At 41.4% G+C, this 12,135-nt stretch overlaps 1 protein-coding gene across 8 annotated transcripts in view; it reads left to right on the top strand.

The window, feature by feature from the left end:
* EBF1 (EBF transcription factor 1) overlaps positions 1–12,135 on the top strand; it is a 394,807-nt gene that overhangs the window by 349,823 nt on the left and 32,849 nt on the right. For all 8 annotated transcript variants that reach the window (XM_066341923.1, XM_066341929.1, XM_066341924.1 and 5 more), the window contains exon 11: positions 9,806–9,894. In XM_066341923.1, coding sequence (XP_066198020.1) covers positions 9,806–9,894 — 89 coding nt within the window. The remainder of the gene's footprint in view (positions 1–9,805; positions 9,895–12,135) is intronic.

The following is a 12,135-nucleotide window of genomic DNA, read 5'->3' as shown; positions in this document are numbered from 1 at the left end:
GCACTCAGGCTGGGTCAATCCTGGAGAAGGCTGACTTCATTTATTTCATGTCAAGATGCGATGAGGCTGGAGTTCAGGCTGATAAAACACCTCGGTTTATCTGCAAGGCCTCTGTAGCACTCTACATGGCTTACTTGTTGTAAATTCTCTTTGACTCCTTAAAATATTACCGAATAATCACATAGTCCTCCAATATCTGCAAGTGATAGTACTTCCCTGTCTTATTAGTGGGATTAATGGATTGTTTGGGGTCACTTTTATTTCACTTTGCTTGGGGTTACCCCCGCCCCTTCGAACCTGACGGTCTGCAGAGCTCAGCTGTCACTTCATTATCTAACTTTTCTGAAGCCCGTCCACTGGTTCAGACGAAATGCCTCTGTGAGCAGTGGGAGCAGTGTTTTTGAGATGTCTCATAAAACCGTGATATTAACAATCACAAGCAGGACCTCAGCCCAGAAGTCCGTGCCTGGTTAGCGCGAGGCTCCGAGAAAGGTTTCTTAGCTTCGGAGCTGGGCGCCGTGCCCTTCCCCGCTGAGCGCCGTAAGTTGCTGGTCGCTTGCTCTGGGAGAGCCATAAGTATTGTTGTTTAGCAATTGTGTTGTTGAAATTCAGCTCCACTATGTCTGACAGTATTTATCTAAAATACTTTCCCTGGTGCGTGTTCAAGTTCCAGTAAAGCGTGTCTTATTGTGCGACCTTTTCATTTTCCAGTGGAAAGGGAGCAGCTCGTCAGATAAAAGCTACAAGCCAGAGTACAGGAAAAATGCGTGCTCAGAAAATCCAAGCATGATTGAAAACAAGATGTGTTAAATCAATGCGGTTTATCGCCTGCCTATTCCCAGCAATTGCTGTTCTAAGCTCATTCTGAACACACGCTGGATGATAAAAGTATGGTGTCAAGCTCTCGCTGGGCTGGGAACACAAGAAAACATGTTCATCAGACAGGCTGGGTGATTCCCCCCCACCCCATAACAGTTATTGTCAAAACTCTTTGGGTAGAAATCTAAAGAACAATTATAGAAGGAATATTCCTCTTGTTTTATCAAAAGATATGCCAGCAGGGAAGACAATTATGGATTTATTCTTAAACGTTAAGACAGAAAAACAAAACATGTTGGTCTTCAATACTCAAACACCGTCGTCCTTTACACAGTGAGAATCCTCCTCCTCTTCTTCAAATAGGATCCAAATTTCTTTAAAAACCCCAAATGAAAAAGATTGAAAGCAAAAAGAAAAGTCATAAAGATCTTTAGGTTTCAGTTTGCATGAAGGATTTAATTGTTTTAAACTTGCATCAGATTTGGAAATCTAAGCTGTCAGAACACATCATATTCATAAACAGGCAACTTTCTCAACCTTATTACTATTAGAGAGCAGTACACCATCCCCTGATTATAGTATGTTCACCTACTTCCGGTTTTAGATAGAGTGGAATCTTCCAGGGCCAGAATGGGGTCTGTTTATAAAGAGCTGCCCTACGCCTGCCAATGACTTCTCACCATGGATCATTTAGAAAATAGCAACAGGGTGTGGTGGGAAGTAAGTTGGTGTGATGTACATCAACAGCATTTTGTGTCTATTTTTTCCCCCGAAAGACAGAGCAACATTTGAGAATCTAGCTCGGACCTAGGAGAACTTGATGAGACAGAAAACACAGTTTCTGGATCACGTGTGGAGCAAGTTTGAAACACCAATATGGTCTCCCCAAAAGGTGTTTGTTAGCACGCTGAGCTTTAAGTAAAGAAATCGGGCCAAGCAACCTGTTCACCTGTATGAAGTCAGGAGTCCAGGGAATAAGAATTCCTCTTAGTGCTGGGTATCTGTTTCACAGATATTTAGGAAGGAAGTAGCTTAATCAATATGGTAGCAGGTCTTATAGAAGTTTATCAGTATTAAAGAAAAAGTAGTCATCTTGGAATAGCCAGATCTTTCTGTGCCTCAGTTTCTCACCTTCTGGGAAGAGGCTGTCAAGAGAATATTGAAGGAATCAATGAGATCGTGTCTATAAAGCGCTTTGATACATATTACTGGGAAAAGACTCTTACATGACCTCAGAATATATTCAAAATGACAACTCTAGAAGTAGACATTGTGATCCTTAACATCTATTCAAAACCTTCAGTTGTCCTTATAACTTAGAGAATTGAATTCGGATGCAAAAATCTTAAAAATTAGCGGGTTTTTTTTGTAGATAGATGTCTTTTAAAAAGTAACCTGTTGAAGTAAAAATTGGGATAAATTTTATAAAGGATAGTTAGGAAATGTATGTATCAAAATAGTTGAAATGTGCATATCCTTATATCCAAAATTTTCTCCTGTGTTGTTGATTATAGCAGTCTTACATCAGTGAAAACATACATCCCCTTTAACAGGGGATTTGTTACAAAAATTATGGTCATCCGTGTAATACAATATGCTACAACCATTAAATAGAATGAGATGGATATAAATATGTGTATAATCTACAATTATATAAAATAGCATTGTGAAAATGTTTGAAAGCGTACATAAATAGAGATTAGATATGAGTGGGACTGTTAGGGTTCTTTCCCTCTTTTTTTGTGTTTCTTTTGTATTTTTTATACAATAAGAATGTATTACCTTTAAATTTAGAAAAACAGTAAGGCTATTTTTATTCTGAAAAAAAAAAACCACACAAAAGAAAGTCCCTCTTAATTCTTCCTTCCTGCTCTTGATTGCTTTTGCTTCTGGAGGAGTTATTAATTTCCAAACACACGCAAGTTCTTGGCCCTCCAAGGTAACAGCCCTCGGGGCCTAGCATCTCTTTCTCTGAGCGTCTCTGCCTTTCGTCGTCCTGTTGGGCTCTCATCCACTTTCCAGCTCCCTTTCTCTCTCCAGTCTTTACCCCGCCCGCTCTGGCTCCATCCACACCTTGTAAAGAGGACGTGGCCACACAGGCCAACTCATCGGACCTTCGGCAGAGAGAGGTGTTATTCCTTTGCTTGATTTTTGAATCGCATAGTTGTTGCCCCACATCAAGAGGTTTTGAAGACTACACATAAGAAGTCAGAGCGTGTTCAAAGCCAGTTTGGAAATTTTCCTTTGGCTCCTTTCTTGGTAGGTTCTGCCCATGCTGGCTTCACCCTGACACCCTTCTGGTTCAGCTACAGCTCTCTGCAGTTCGGTGAGCCTCTTCGCATAGCTCTCCTGGATCTATCTGGCTGGCTCCTGAGGCGGGGCGCCAGGCTGGGAAAGCATTTCGCACTGAAGAGAGAGGCTCCTGCTTGCAAGGGCTTGGGTGTAGGTTTCTCAGGGAGTGGATCCCTCCAACTGAAGAGATGGCCCCAAATCCTGTGCCTGCACTGACCTGCTAGGCAAGTAAGGAAAGCGCCAAGTGGCTGGAAATGTGCAGACTTCTTTGCGAGCCGTATTTTCTGGCTCTTGTGTAGGTTTCTGGTGGGTTTTTCTTTCGATTTATATAATATATTTTAGTCTTAAAGATAGGTTCGTGGAGGTAACTTGCTGTTTTATTGTTTACCTCTGGTGGTTAATTTAGTAACTGAAGGGAAAAAGGGCCATTATGGAACAGAAAGGCTCAGCCTAACACATATGTAATAACGCTCCTGCCCAGAATGGATCTGCTTTGGAGGGAAAGGTTCTGTTGTTACCCCCTTTCATTCAAATCTAGAGTAGTCACCAGGGAAGGTTGGAGACCCAGGTGCTGGTTTTATCATTGCCTCTGCTATGAGGTTTTAGTTATTATTTGGCAGAGAGTCTAGATATTTGTTTGGACATTAAATGGCAATAGAATATAAATATGACCTTCCCAATAATATCTGCGTTTCTTTTTATTTCCAGTCAAAATGACATCATGTCACACAGCCATTAAAAAAAGGAAATTAAAACCCCAGAAATATGTTAAAACACCGTGGTGAGTCGCTGAGCTGTAAAAGCAGGAGTTCTGCACTGTGACGTTGGAATGGCACCCAGAGTGCTCCCCTCCCTGTGCTGGGAATGTCGCTCTCGGGCCTCATTCCACTGTGGCCAGGAATAAGTGGCTAAGAAATTCAGGAGGACAGAGCAGTGGTTTCTCAAAAAAAATAACAAAACAAAATAAAATTCTGAAAAGAGAAAAATCAATTTTCATAACTGAGAATATATCTGTCTTAACTATGAGATTTTTTTGTTTGTTTTTTTTCTGAAGCTGGAAACAGGGAGGCAGTCAGACAGACTCCTGCATGCGCCCAACCAGGATCCACCCGGCATGCCCACCAGGGGGCGATGCTCTGCCCATCTTGGGGTGTCGTTCTGCCGCAATCAGAGCCATTCTAGCGCCTGAGGCAGAGGCCACAGAGCCATCCTCAGCACCAGGGCCAACTTTGCTCCAGTGGAGCCTTGGTTGTGGAAGGGGAAGAGAGAGACAGAGAGGAAGGAGAGGGGGAGGGGTGGAGAAGCAGATGGGCGCTTCTCCTGTGTGCCCTTGCTGGGAATCGAACCTGGGACTCCTGCACACCAGGCCGACACTCTAACACTGAGCCAACTGGCCAGGGCCAGACTATGAGATTTTAATTTGCAAATAAATCCCCTTAAAGAGAATTTTCTTTATTTGATATGTTTGTGAAGTGGATTAAAAAAACAACAACAATAACTAAAGGCACGAAAAGGCCACAGTCTGCCTATATATGTAGTTAGGATATACTTATTATCAGTTATTTTGAATGGATTTGGCAAGCTTGTTTATTACTGTTAGTGCATAAAATTTAGTCAAATTATTCTAAATTTTATTTGCATATAGCATGCCAAGCTGCATACCAATTTGGACACTGTAAACAGCAATTCTGTCTAACCAGGCTGCTGTGTCTTGACCAGGACCTCGGCTGAAGCCCTAAGGTGAAGGGTTCTGCATAGAAGATTCCTGGTTTCCTTTTGAGAAGCCTGAGATTGTGAGACTGGGAAGGAACCCAACGCTATGTATCAGCAGTCCCGGCACATGGTTCGATTTTTATTTTTCCAACCACTTAACATTTACTTTTTTAAACAAATGACTGATGAAGCCGCAAAGCCAGCTCCATTCAGCTATCCCATGCTTCCAACTAACATCCAGTCCCAGGACCAGAGTGCAGCTGTGAGTGAGGGGACCCTTCTGAAATCTCAGCTGATACGTCTGCCCTGCGAGCTTGCTCTCCTGTGTAGAAACACTTGCTCTTTTCATGCATGTGTAAGAAGTTTCAGACGCACAATAGTGTACATACGCAGCTCCATAAGGTCCCACCCAGCTTGTTCAGCTAGTATGTATCTGCCTCTTGAGTTTGAACAGGTCAGTGGAAGACATCTTAATTCAAATGCCTGTGCCTTTCCAGGAGCTTGGTCACTCTTGAAATCCATGTGCCCCTGTTAAGTGATAATGCGACCCTCGGGAAGACTATAGGCCAGAAAGAGAAGCAGCGGTGGTAACCCACCTTCTGACCATCAGGGAGGCGAGAGAAGGGGTTCTCGACCAGGAGGGCAGCCTGCCGCGTTCTAGCTCCACAGTCAAAGTAGTTCGCCTGTCCTCTTGACCTGGGTTCAGTCTACCTCTCAGAAAGGCTATTTTTGAGAGCGTCTCGTGTTGTGACACAAAGCAGGTAATTCTTCTAAATGCCATCTGAACACATGGTAGGCACTAAGAATGATGGTTGAATCAGTGGAGAATTTTTGAAATGCCCACATTGGCCCCATTTTCTTCTGATCATTTAAAAATGGAGTTTTGTGGGGTTTTTTTTTGGTTTGTGCTTATAAATGTTTAAACCTCTGAGCCTCCGTTGTGCTGTTCCCATCCCTACCTGGTCCAGGATGACACCCTCCCGAACCCTAGTCAAAGAGTGCGCACTCGGGGTGCGGAGCGGGCCACATGATTTGCCCTCATCACTGCTTTCTTTTTGCAATTTATAGGCTCATCTGTTTTTTTCTACTTTTTTTTCAACCTAAAATGCTCATGCTTCTTTATTTGTGGTTAATTACGCTCAATTAGGTTTTTTTTCTTTCTCTACTGGATTCTCGGAATTGTCCCAAGTTTTAGGGGAAAAAAATTGATTAGCCCCATTTCTGCTGGTGTCCCCTGAGCCCTGTGCTTGAATACAATGAGGTCACTTTGTTGAAGGATTAACTTTATATTACATTCTTGCAAGGTAGATGTATGTCCCTAAGGTACAACTACCCTCACTGATGAAATAAATATACCATTCTTTATGATTCCTCCCCGTTACCTTCTCTGTTGATTTTTCAGAGAGTTTATGAATAGTCACATATTTATACAACTGGCCAAAAGTATACTACTTATTTTTCTTATGGTCTGTAATAACCTATGCAAGGTTATTAAAGGGTACACAGACCCCCTTTTAAGGCATAGTTTCTTATGTCATTACTTTATACAAGCAGGTCAAATTCCATCTTGGCAATAATCTCTTGCTCTTAACCTTTTTCTTTGATTATAAAAGTAATATATGTTCATTGTGGAAAATTTAGAGAATGCACAGCACAAAGAGAAGGAAGAAAAGCATTTTAAGACCCTCTTTTAGAAATAACTACTGTTAGGCAGTGGATACACGAACATATTTTCTTCATTTTCTATATGTTTGTTTTTTCAAAAAAGTAACCATAGTGTACATATGGTCTTGTAACCTGGCCGTATATTCTGTCAGTGAATACGTTTCTTCCCTACAGCATTGTTTCTGGGACTGCCTCCTATTCCATAGACATTTCATCTGTTTTCAGGCCATTTATTGTTATTATTATTATTATTATTATTATTATTATTATTATTATTAGTTTTTAAAGAATCCTTATTCCTTATTAGATGCTTGCTCCCACTCAGCAATTGGTTTAATCATTTTCTCAAGTCACTGCAATCAGAGACATCATCAGACCCTCTGGGTTTAAGACAGCGAGCTTTGTCTTGCATGTCTTGAGTGTTATCTTTGTGCACAACGCTGGACAATCGCATTGTAATATTCAGTACTGAAATTGAGGGCAGATTACCAAATTTAAAGATAGGAGCATAGAGAAAGTCATAAAGGCATGGGAAATAAAAGCCTTTGTCTTACTATCTGAACTATTTCCTCCAACACAGTAGACTTCTGTAGAGTAGATGCCTGTTTTTCTTTGACTAATGAGTTTAATGCGTCTAATTCAATGACTCTTCGTGTCGGCAAAGTGACCTCTCTGCAGCTCTTTAGCTATTAATTCCATATGATATTGGAAACGGTTCTTTTAATTGCAGATATTAAGTGTCAATCATTCTGCTGTGTATCGGCTGTAGGGCCAGAGAAACACTGGTCCCGTACATCAGACAGTCTTTCGGTTAGCAACCACAGTTCCTTGACACAGTAGGAACTGAATCATTATGCAGACAGCTGAAGGGGGTGGGTCTATACTTCAAATTTTATTGGTGGCTTAGACTGAAAAATAAAGCCAAAAATTAGAATTTTCAGAATGCTAAATTATATCTTCAGATATTAAAATGATGCATTTAATTGTCTAAAGCTATTTTTATGGTTAAACTTTTTTTTTGTTAGCAATTAGTATGATGGGTAGGGGATGGATGTGACATATAACTTAAACCTAGGTGCTCATTCCTGTCACCCTCATGCATTTCTTGATTAAATCCCATAGATTTTTACGAGAAACAGCTTCCCCGCATAAAGAGTCCTAGGGCTTTTTCTCGACAAGTCTAATTTGAAAAAAGAATTCTTCTCAAGGGTTTAGAAAGTAATCATAAAATGGGAGGAATCATAAATATTGTGCCTTAACTCATATACTAGCATAGATAGAGAGATCTGGTACACCTGGGTGTAATTTTAGTTAATTTCCACAAGAGACAGGTTGAAAGTTGACTGTTTGGAAGGGGGAGGCATGACTAAATCTCGTATTTCCAAAAATGATTACGTTACCTGAAATGAAAATGCTACTCTATTAACAACTGCAATAAGTACAGTATTGCATTTGGGGAAAAAATCATTTTAATAAAAAGTTACCTGAAGTTCACTTTAACTTAAAATATACAAGTGAGGAGAAAGTACTTACTCTGATTTATGTGTCTTTTGAAGGTGTAATTATTGGCTTTTTACTCACCTATGGAAAACAATGTACTTCTGTAAATGGATTTCTGGCCACTTTAGGCAGCCTTTTTTTTCCCCCTATTTTTTTTTTCTTACATAAAAAGTAAGCACTGTCAATCAAGGAATTTTAAGGTTTATTTCCTCTTTAGGAATGATTGATAGCCTTTTAGATTTACAAGTTGACAAGTTAAAGGGTTCTATTGGTATAATTATGTACTAAATTCACAGTCTTTCAATTTAAATGTCCTTTTAAAACCACGAGATTATCATACCTGTATTTTGAAAAGTGGGCCAGTCAGTTTGGGTTGGTATACAAATTGCTTCCATTAGCCTTGGGACCTATTTGAATTTAATATAGTTTTTTTTTTAAGTTAGTAGTAGTAGGAATCTTACTTTTAAAATTTAGGTTAATGGAAATTCATTTTAAGTAAAGCACGTGGCAACTTGTTTTTCTAATGTATAGCTAAATCTCAGAGCTACAAAACCTTTTTATTTAGCATGGAAGAAAATATATATGATATATATGTGGTTGAACACTTGGATTCCACTAAAAAAGAAGAACCTAAAACCACCCATTACTTAGAAGATACAAGGGACACAGGTAGAGGATGCAGCTACCATCTCTCCCGCATCAGGGGACAAAGGCGGGAGTTATTTCACACCCTGGGGAGGAAATCGGAGAATGACAGACCAGAGTCCACTTTGTATTGTGTTTCATTTAAGGATGCTTTGCAGGGGCTGTAGTCGAGTACAACAGGGCCCATTGTCTCCAAATATTATTACAGGTTTCTCTTTAATCATTTTTTTAAGAATTTTGGGAGACCCAGCTGCTGTAAGCTAGTGATTCGTCGAGGCTGGTCTTTTTCCTGAAATAATATTGATGTTGGTGAATCAGTCTGTCATTTTAGATATGAGGGTGTTGTACCAAGGCCATTTTCTTTTCTTTCTTTTTTTTTTTTTTAATTGATTCTAGTGAGAGAGGAATGGGGAGGGAGAGAGAGAATGAGAGAGAGAGGGAGAGAAAGAGACAGGAACAAAAGAGATATTTCTGTATGTGCCCTGACCATGGATCGAACTGGCAACCTCTGTGCTCCGGGACAATGCTCTAGCCATGGTTTTAGGTTCTTCTTTTTTAGTGAAATCCAAGTGTTCAACCACATATTTTCTCCCATACTAAATGAAAAGACAGGCTTTGTAGTTCTGAGCTATCTGGCCAGGGCAAAGTCATTTTTCAATGCCTAGCTCTCTGCCTCTCACCATACTCTTGCAGGCTTAAGTGCCACAGAAGGCACCGAGATATTTTATCAGCTGAGGTCCACTACAGAGTTTGTAATGAAGCAAGTACTTTTAGCTCTCCTCCTTTTTATGATCTGTAGATATCCTCCAACAAGCGCTTGAGCATTTTGACCTCAGCTTTTGACTCAAGTGAAGCCTGAAACCTCACATTAAATACAGTTTTACTTTCTAGTTTTAATAATGTAAGGAATATGAAATTTGGCCAGAAGAGCAGGGTTCACAACCTGTCACTACATGGCCTTTTGAGGGAGTCACTCCCTGCCATGGTCAATAGCAGAAGTAGATGGTGGTAATGTTCAGCATAGGAAACATTTGTCTGATCATTTCATGATCTAATTCAAAGGTTATCAATTAAGCTTTAGACTTCCCAGTTATTGCTACTACACCATTAGTGTTACAAATCGTGTTCTGTTTCTTGAGATTTTTCTCATTGTGTGACTTCTTCATTGCAGCGCTCAACGAACCCACCATTGATTACGGCTTCCAGAGGTTGCAGAAGGTCATTCCCCGGCACCCTGGAGACCCTGAGCGTTTGCCAAAGGTCAGAATACCTCTTCTCTGGGTTGTGGTCTCTGGAAACTGGGGCTTGGGTGATTGGCAGGAAATTTTACCATTGATAAAAATTAGTGCATAGATAAGCAACTCAGTAATTTTGTACTTTGTGTGTTTGATACTATAAGATAAGCAATAAGAAAAGTAGCAAGCACTTATGTACCAGGTAATATTGTACTTATGTGTACATGTGTTGTGTCATTTCTTCCTCTCAAAAACCCCCTGAGGTTGGTGCTATTACCACTTCTATTTTACAAAAGAAACTGATCAAGCAAAGGGAGGTTAAATCATTTGCCCAAGATCACACAGGATGTCAGTTGCAAAACTAAGATTCAAAGCTATACAGTCTGGCTCCAAAGTCCAGGTTACTCATGACTGCATCATCCCAGTTCTCAAGAGGAAAAAGAACACTGCTTTTTTTACCCACGTGAAAATTCATACTTACCCCCAGTGAAGGGGGAGAACAAAGCAAAACATAATGCTAGATCTTGCAACTGGACAAATAAGACAGAACCTCTTCCCTCTAGTGCAGGCGTCCCCAAACTACGGCCCGTGGGCCGCACGCGGCCCCATGAGGCCATTTATCTGGCTCCCCCTGCACTTCCTGTACGAGCACCTCTTTCATTGGTGGTCGGTGAGAGGAGCACTGTATGTGGCAGCCCTCCAACGGTCTGAGGGACAGTGAACTGGCTCCCTGTGTAAAAAGTTTGGGGACCCCTGCTCTAGTGGTATCTCTAGAGGTATCCCACCCAACTGGGGGATAACGTGAGAAATTAAACAAAAATTTAAGGCAGAATAACCTATGTCATAAAGCAATATGCATCATCAATTGACAACGTGGAAAGAAGGAAATTCCCATGTACTGTCATCCTGCAACTGTTGTCCATGTTGGGAATATTCCCATTTTTGTACCGAAGGAGCTTGAGCTCTATGCGGGAGAGATCATTATACCCAACACCACACAGAGCAGAAGGAACAGGTCCACCTAACAAGAGTGCGAGCCAAGTTCTGTGAAGACTCAGAGGGGAGAACATGTAAGTGCTAAGGAAGTTTGAAGTACAGAATTAGTTGAGCTACCGTTCTCTGTTTATGGACAGCAGAATTAAATTTCATTCACTACACAAATGAAAACTATTGTACATTAAATGAGTAGATGAGAGGCCCTCTCTTTGCAACAGTATGTCTAACAATAGGTCTGTTTCTCCTTATAAGGCTCTTAGGAAAAATGAAGTTGGCATCCTTCCTAGCTCAGCTAACCTCTTTGGGAGCTCCGTTCATGCTCAAATTCTACCTGTGTGCCTGCTGCCCTGGGAGGCAGAGCAACCTGTCAGCACAGGTCTGGTCCAGGGGAAAGCTGCCCCACCAACGGATGCTCAGCACCGGTGGCCGGTGGGGCCCCCTCACTCCCACCGAGCCCTGTTCACCTTGATAGAAACTTCCTGAGAGCGTTCACCTGGGAAAGTCCTAGGATGCATCAGACTGTTCATAGCCTTGTCTTTTAAAGGGGCCTCCACCTTCCACATCAGTCCCCTTCCCCTCAGTTTATTCTTGGTGAGCAATGAACTCATCTACTAATAGTGAAAGGCAGTCTACTTCCATAGCGTGGGCGTGGAGTAGAAAGATGGGCCTTTAGTTCCTCTAACAAGAACCCAACTCCCATGCATTTCCCATGGGGCACTAATTGGTCATTTTTATTGGTGATTTTATAGCACAGTGATGCAAATAATGTGTGTCCACCCAATGGTCAGTGCTGTAGGTGTTTCCCTGGGAGGAAGAAGCCATGGGAGCTATGCCAGATTCTCTCCATTGTTTTCACTTGGAATCATGTTCACTTTGGACATTTGATGTCTCTAGAGTCTGTTGAAGGGACTGGAGAGGCAGACACATGGGGGCAGAACTCTAAAGTGAGGGGGGTGACTAGTTATACAATCGGCCAAAATCATTTTCTTTAATTCTTAAGCAAAGTTCTTTCCCTCTCTGTGCCTCAGTTTCCATCTCTGTCAGATGGAGAGGGTAATATTTCCCACATTTTTTTTTAATTGCCACTTGAATCACTTACTTAGCACTCAACAAGAGGTAGCTACAACTATCTGCCAGTGAGCGAGAGCGGGACGCTTACTTCTGAGAGCTCCTCCTTCCAGTCGTGGCGGGGCAGGGAGTCCTAATCCTGGCGAGCAGTTGAGTACAGGATTTACCTTCATCTAAGTTTCTTCATGTATAAAATGGGGGT

The sequence above is a fragment of the Saccopteryx leptura genome, chromosome 6, assembly GCF_036850995.1.
Source record: "Saccopteryx leptura isolate mSacLep1 chromosome 6, mSacLep1_pri_phased_curated, whole genome shotgun sequence".
Taxonomy (NCBI): domain Eukaryota; kingdom Metazoa; phylum Chordata; class Mammalia; order Chiroptera; family Emballonuridae; genus Saccopteryx; species Saccopteryx leptura.
The sequence above is the reverse complement of the archived record's forward strand: the minus strand, read 5'-3'. Positions and strand labels throughout refer to the sequence as shown.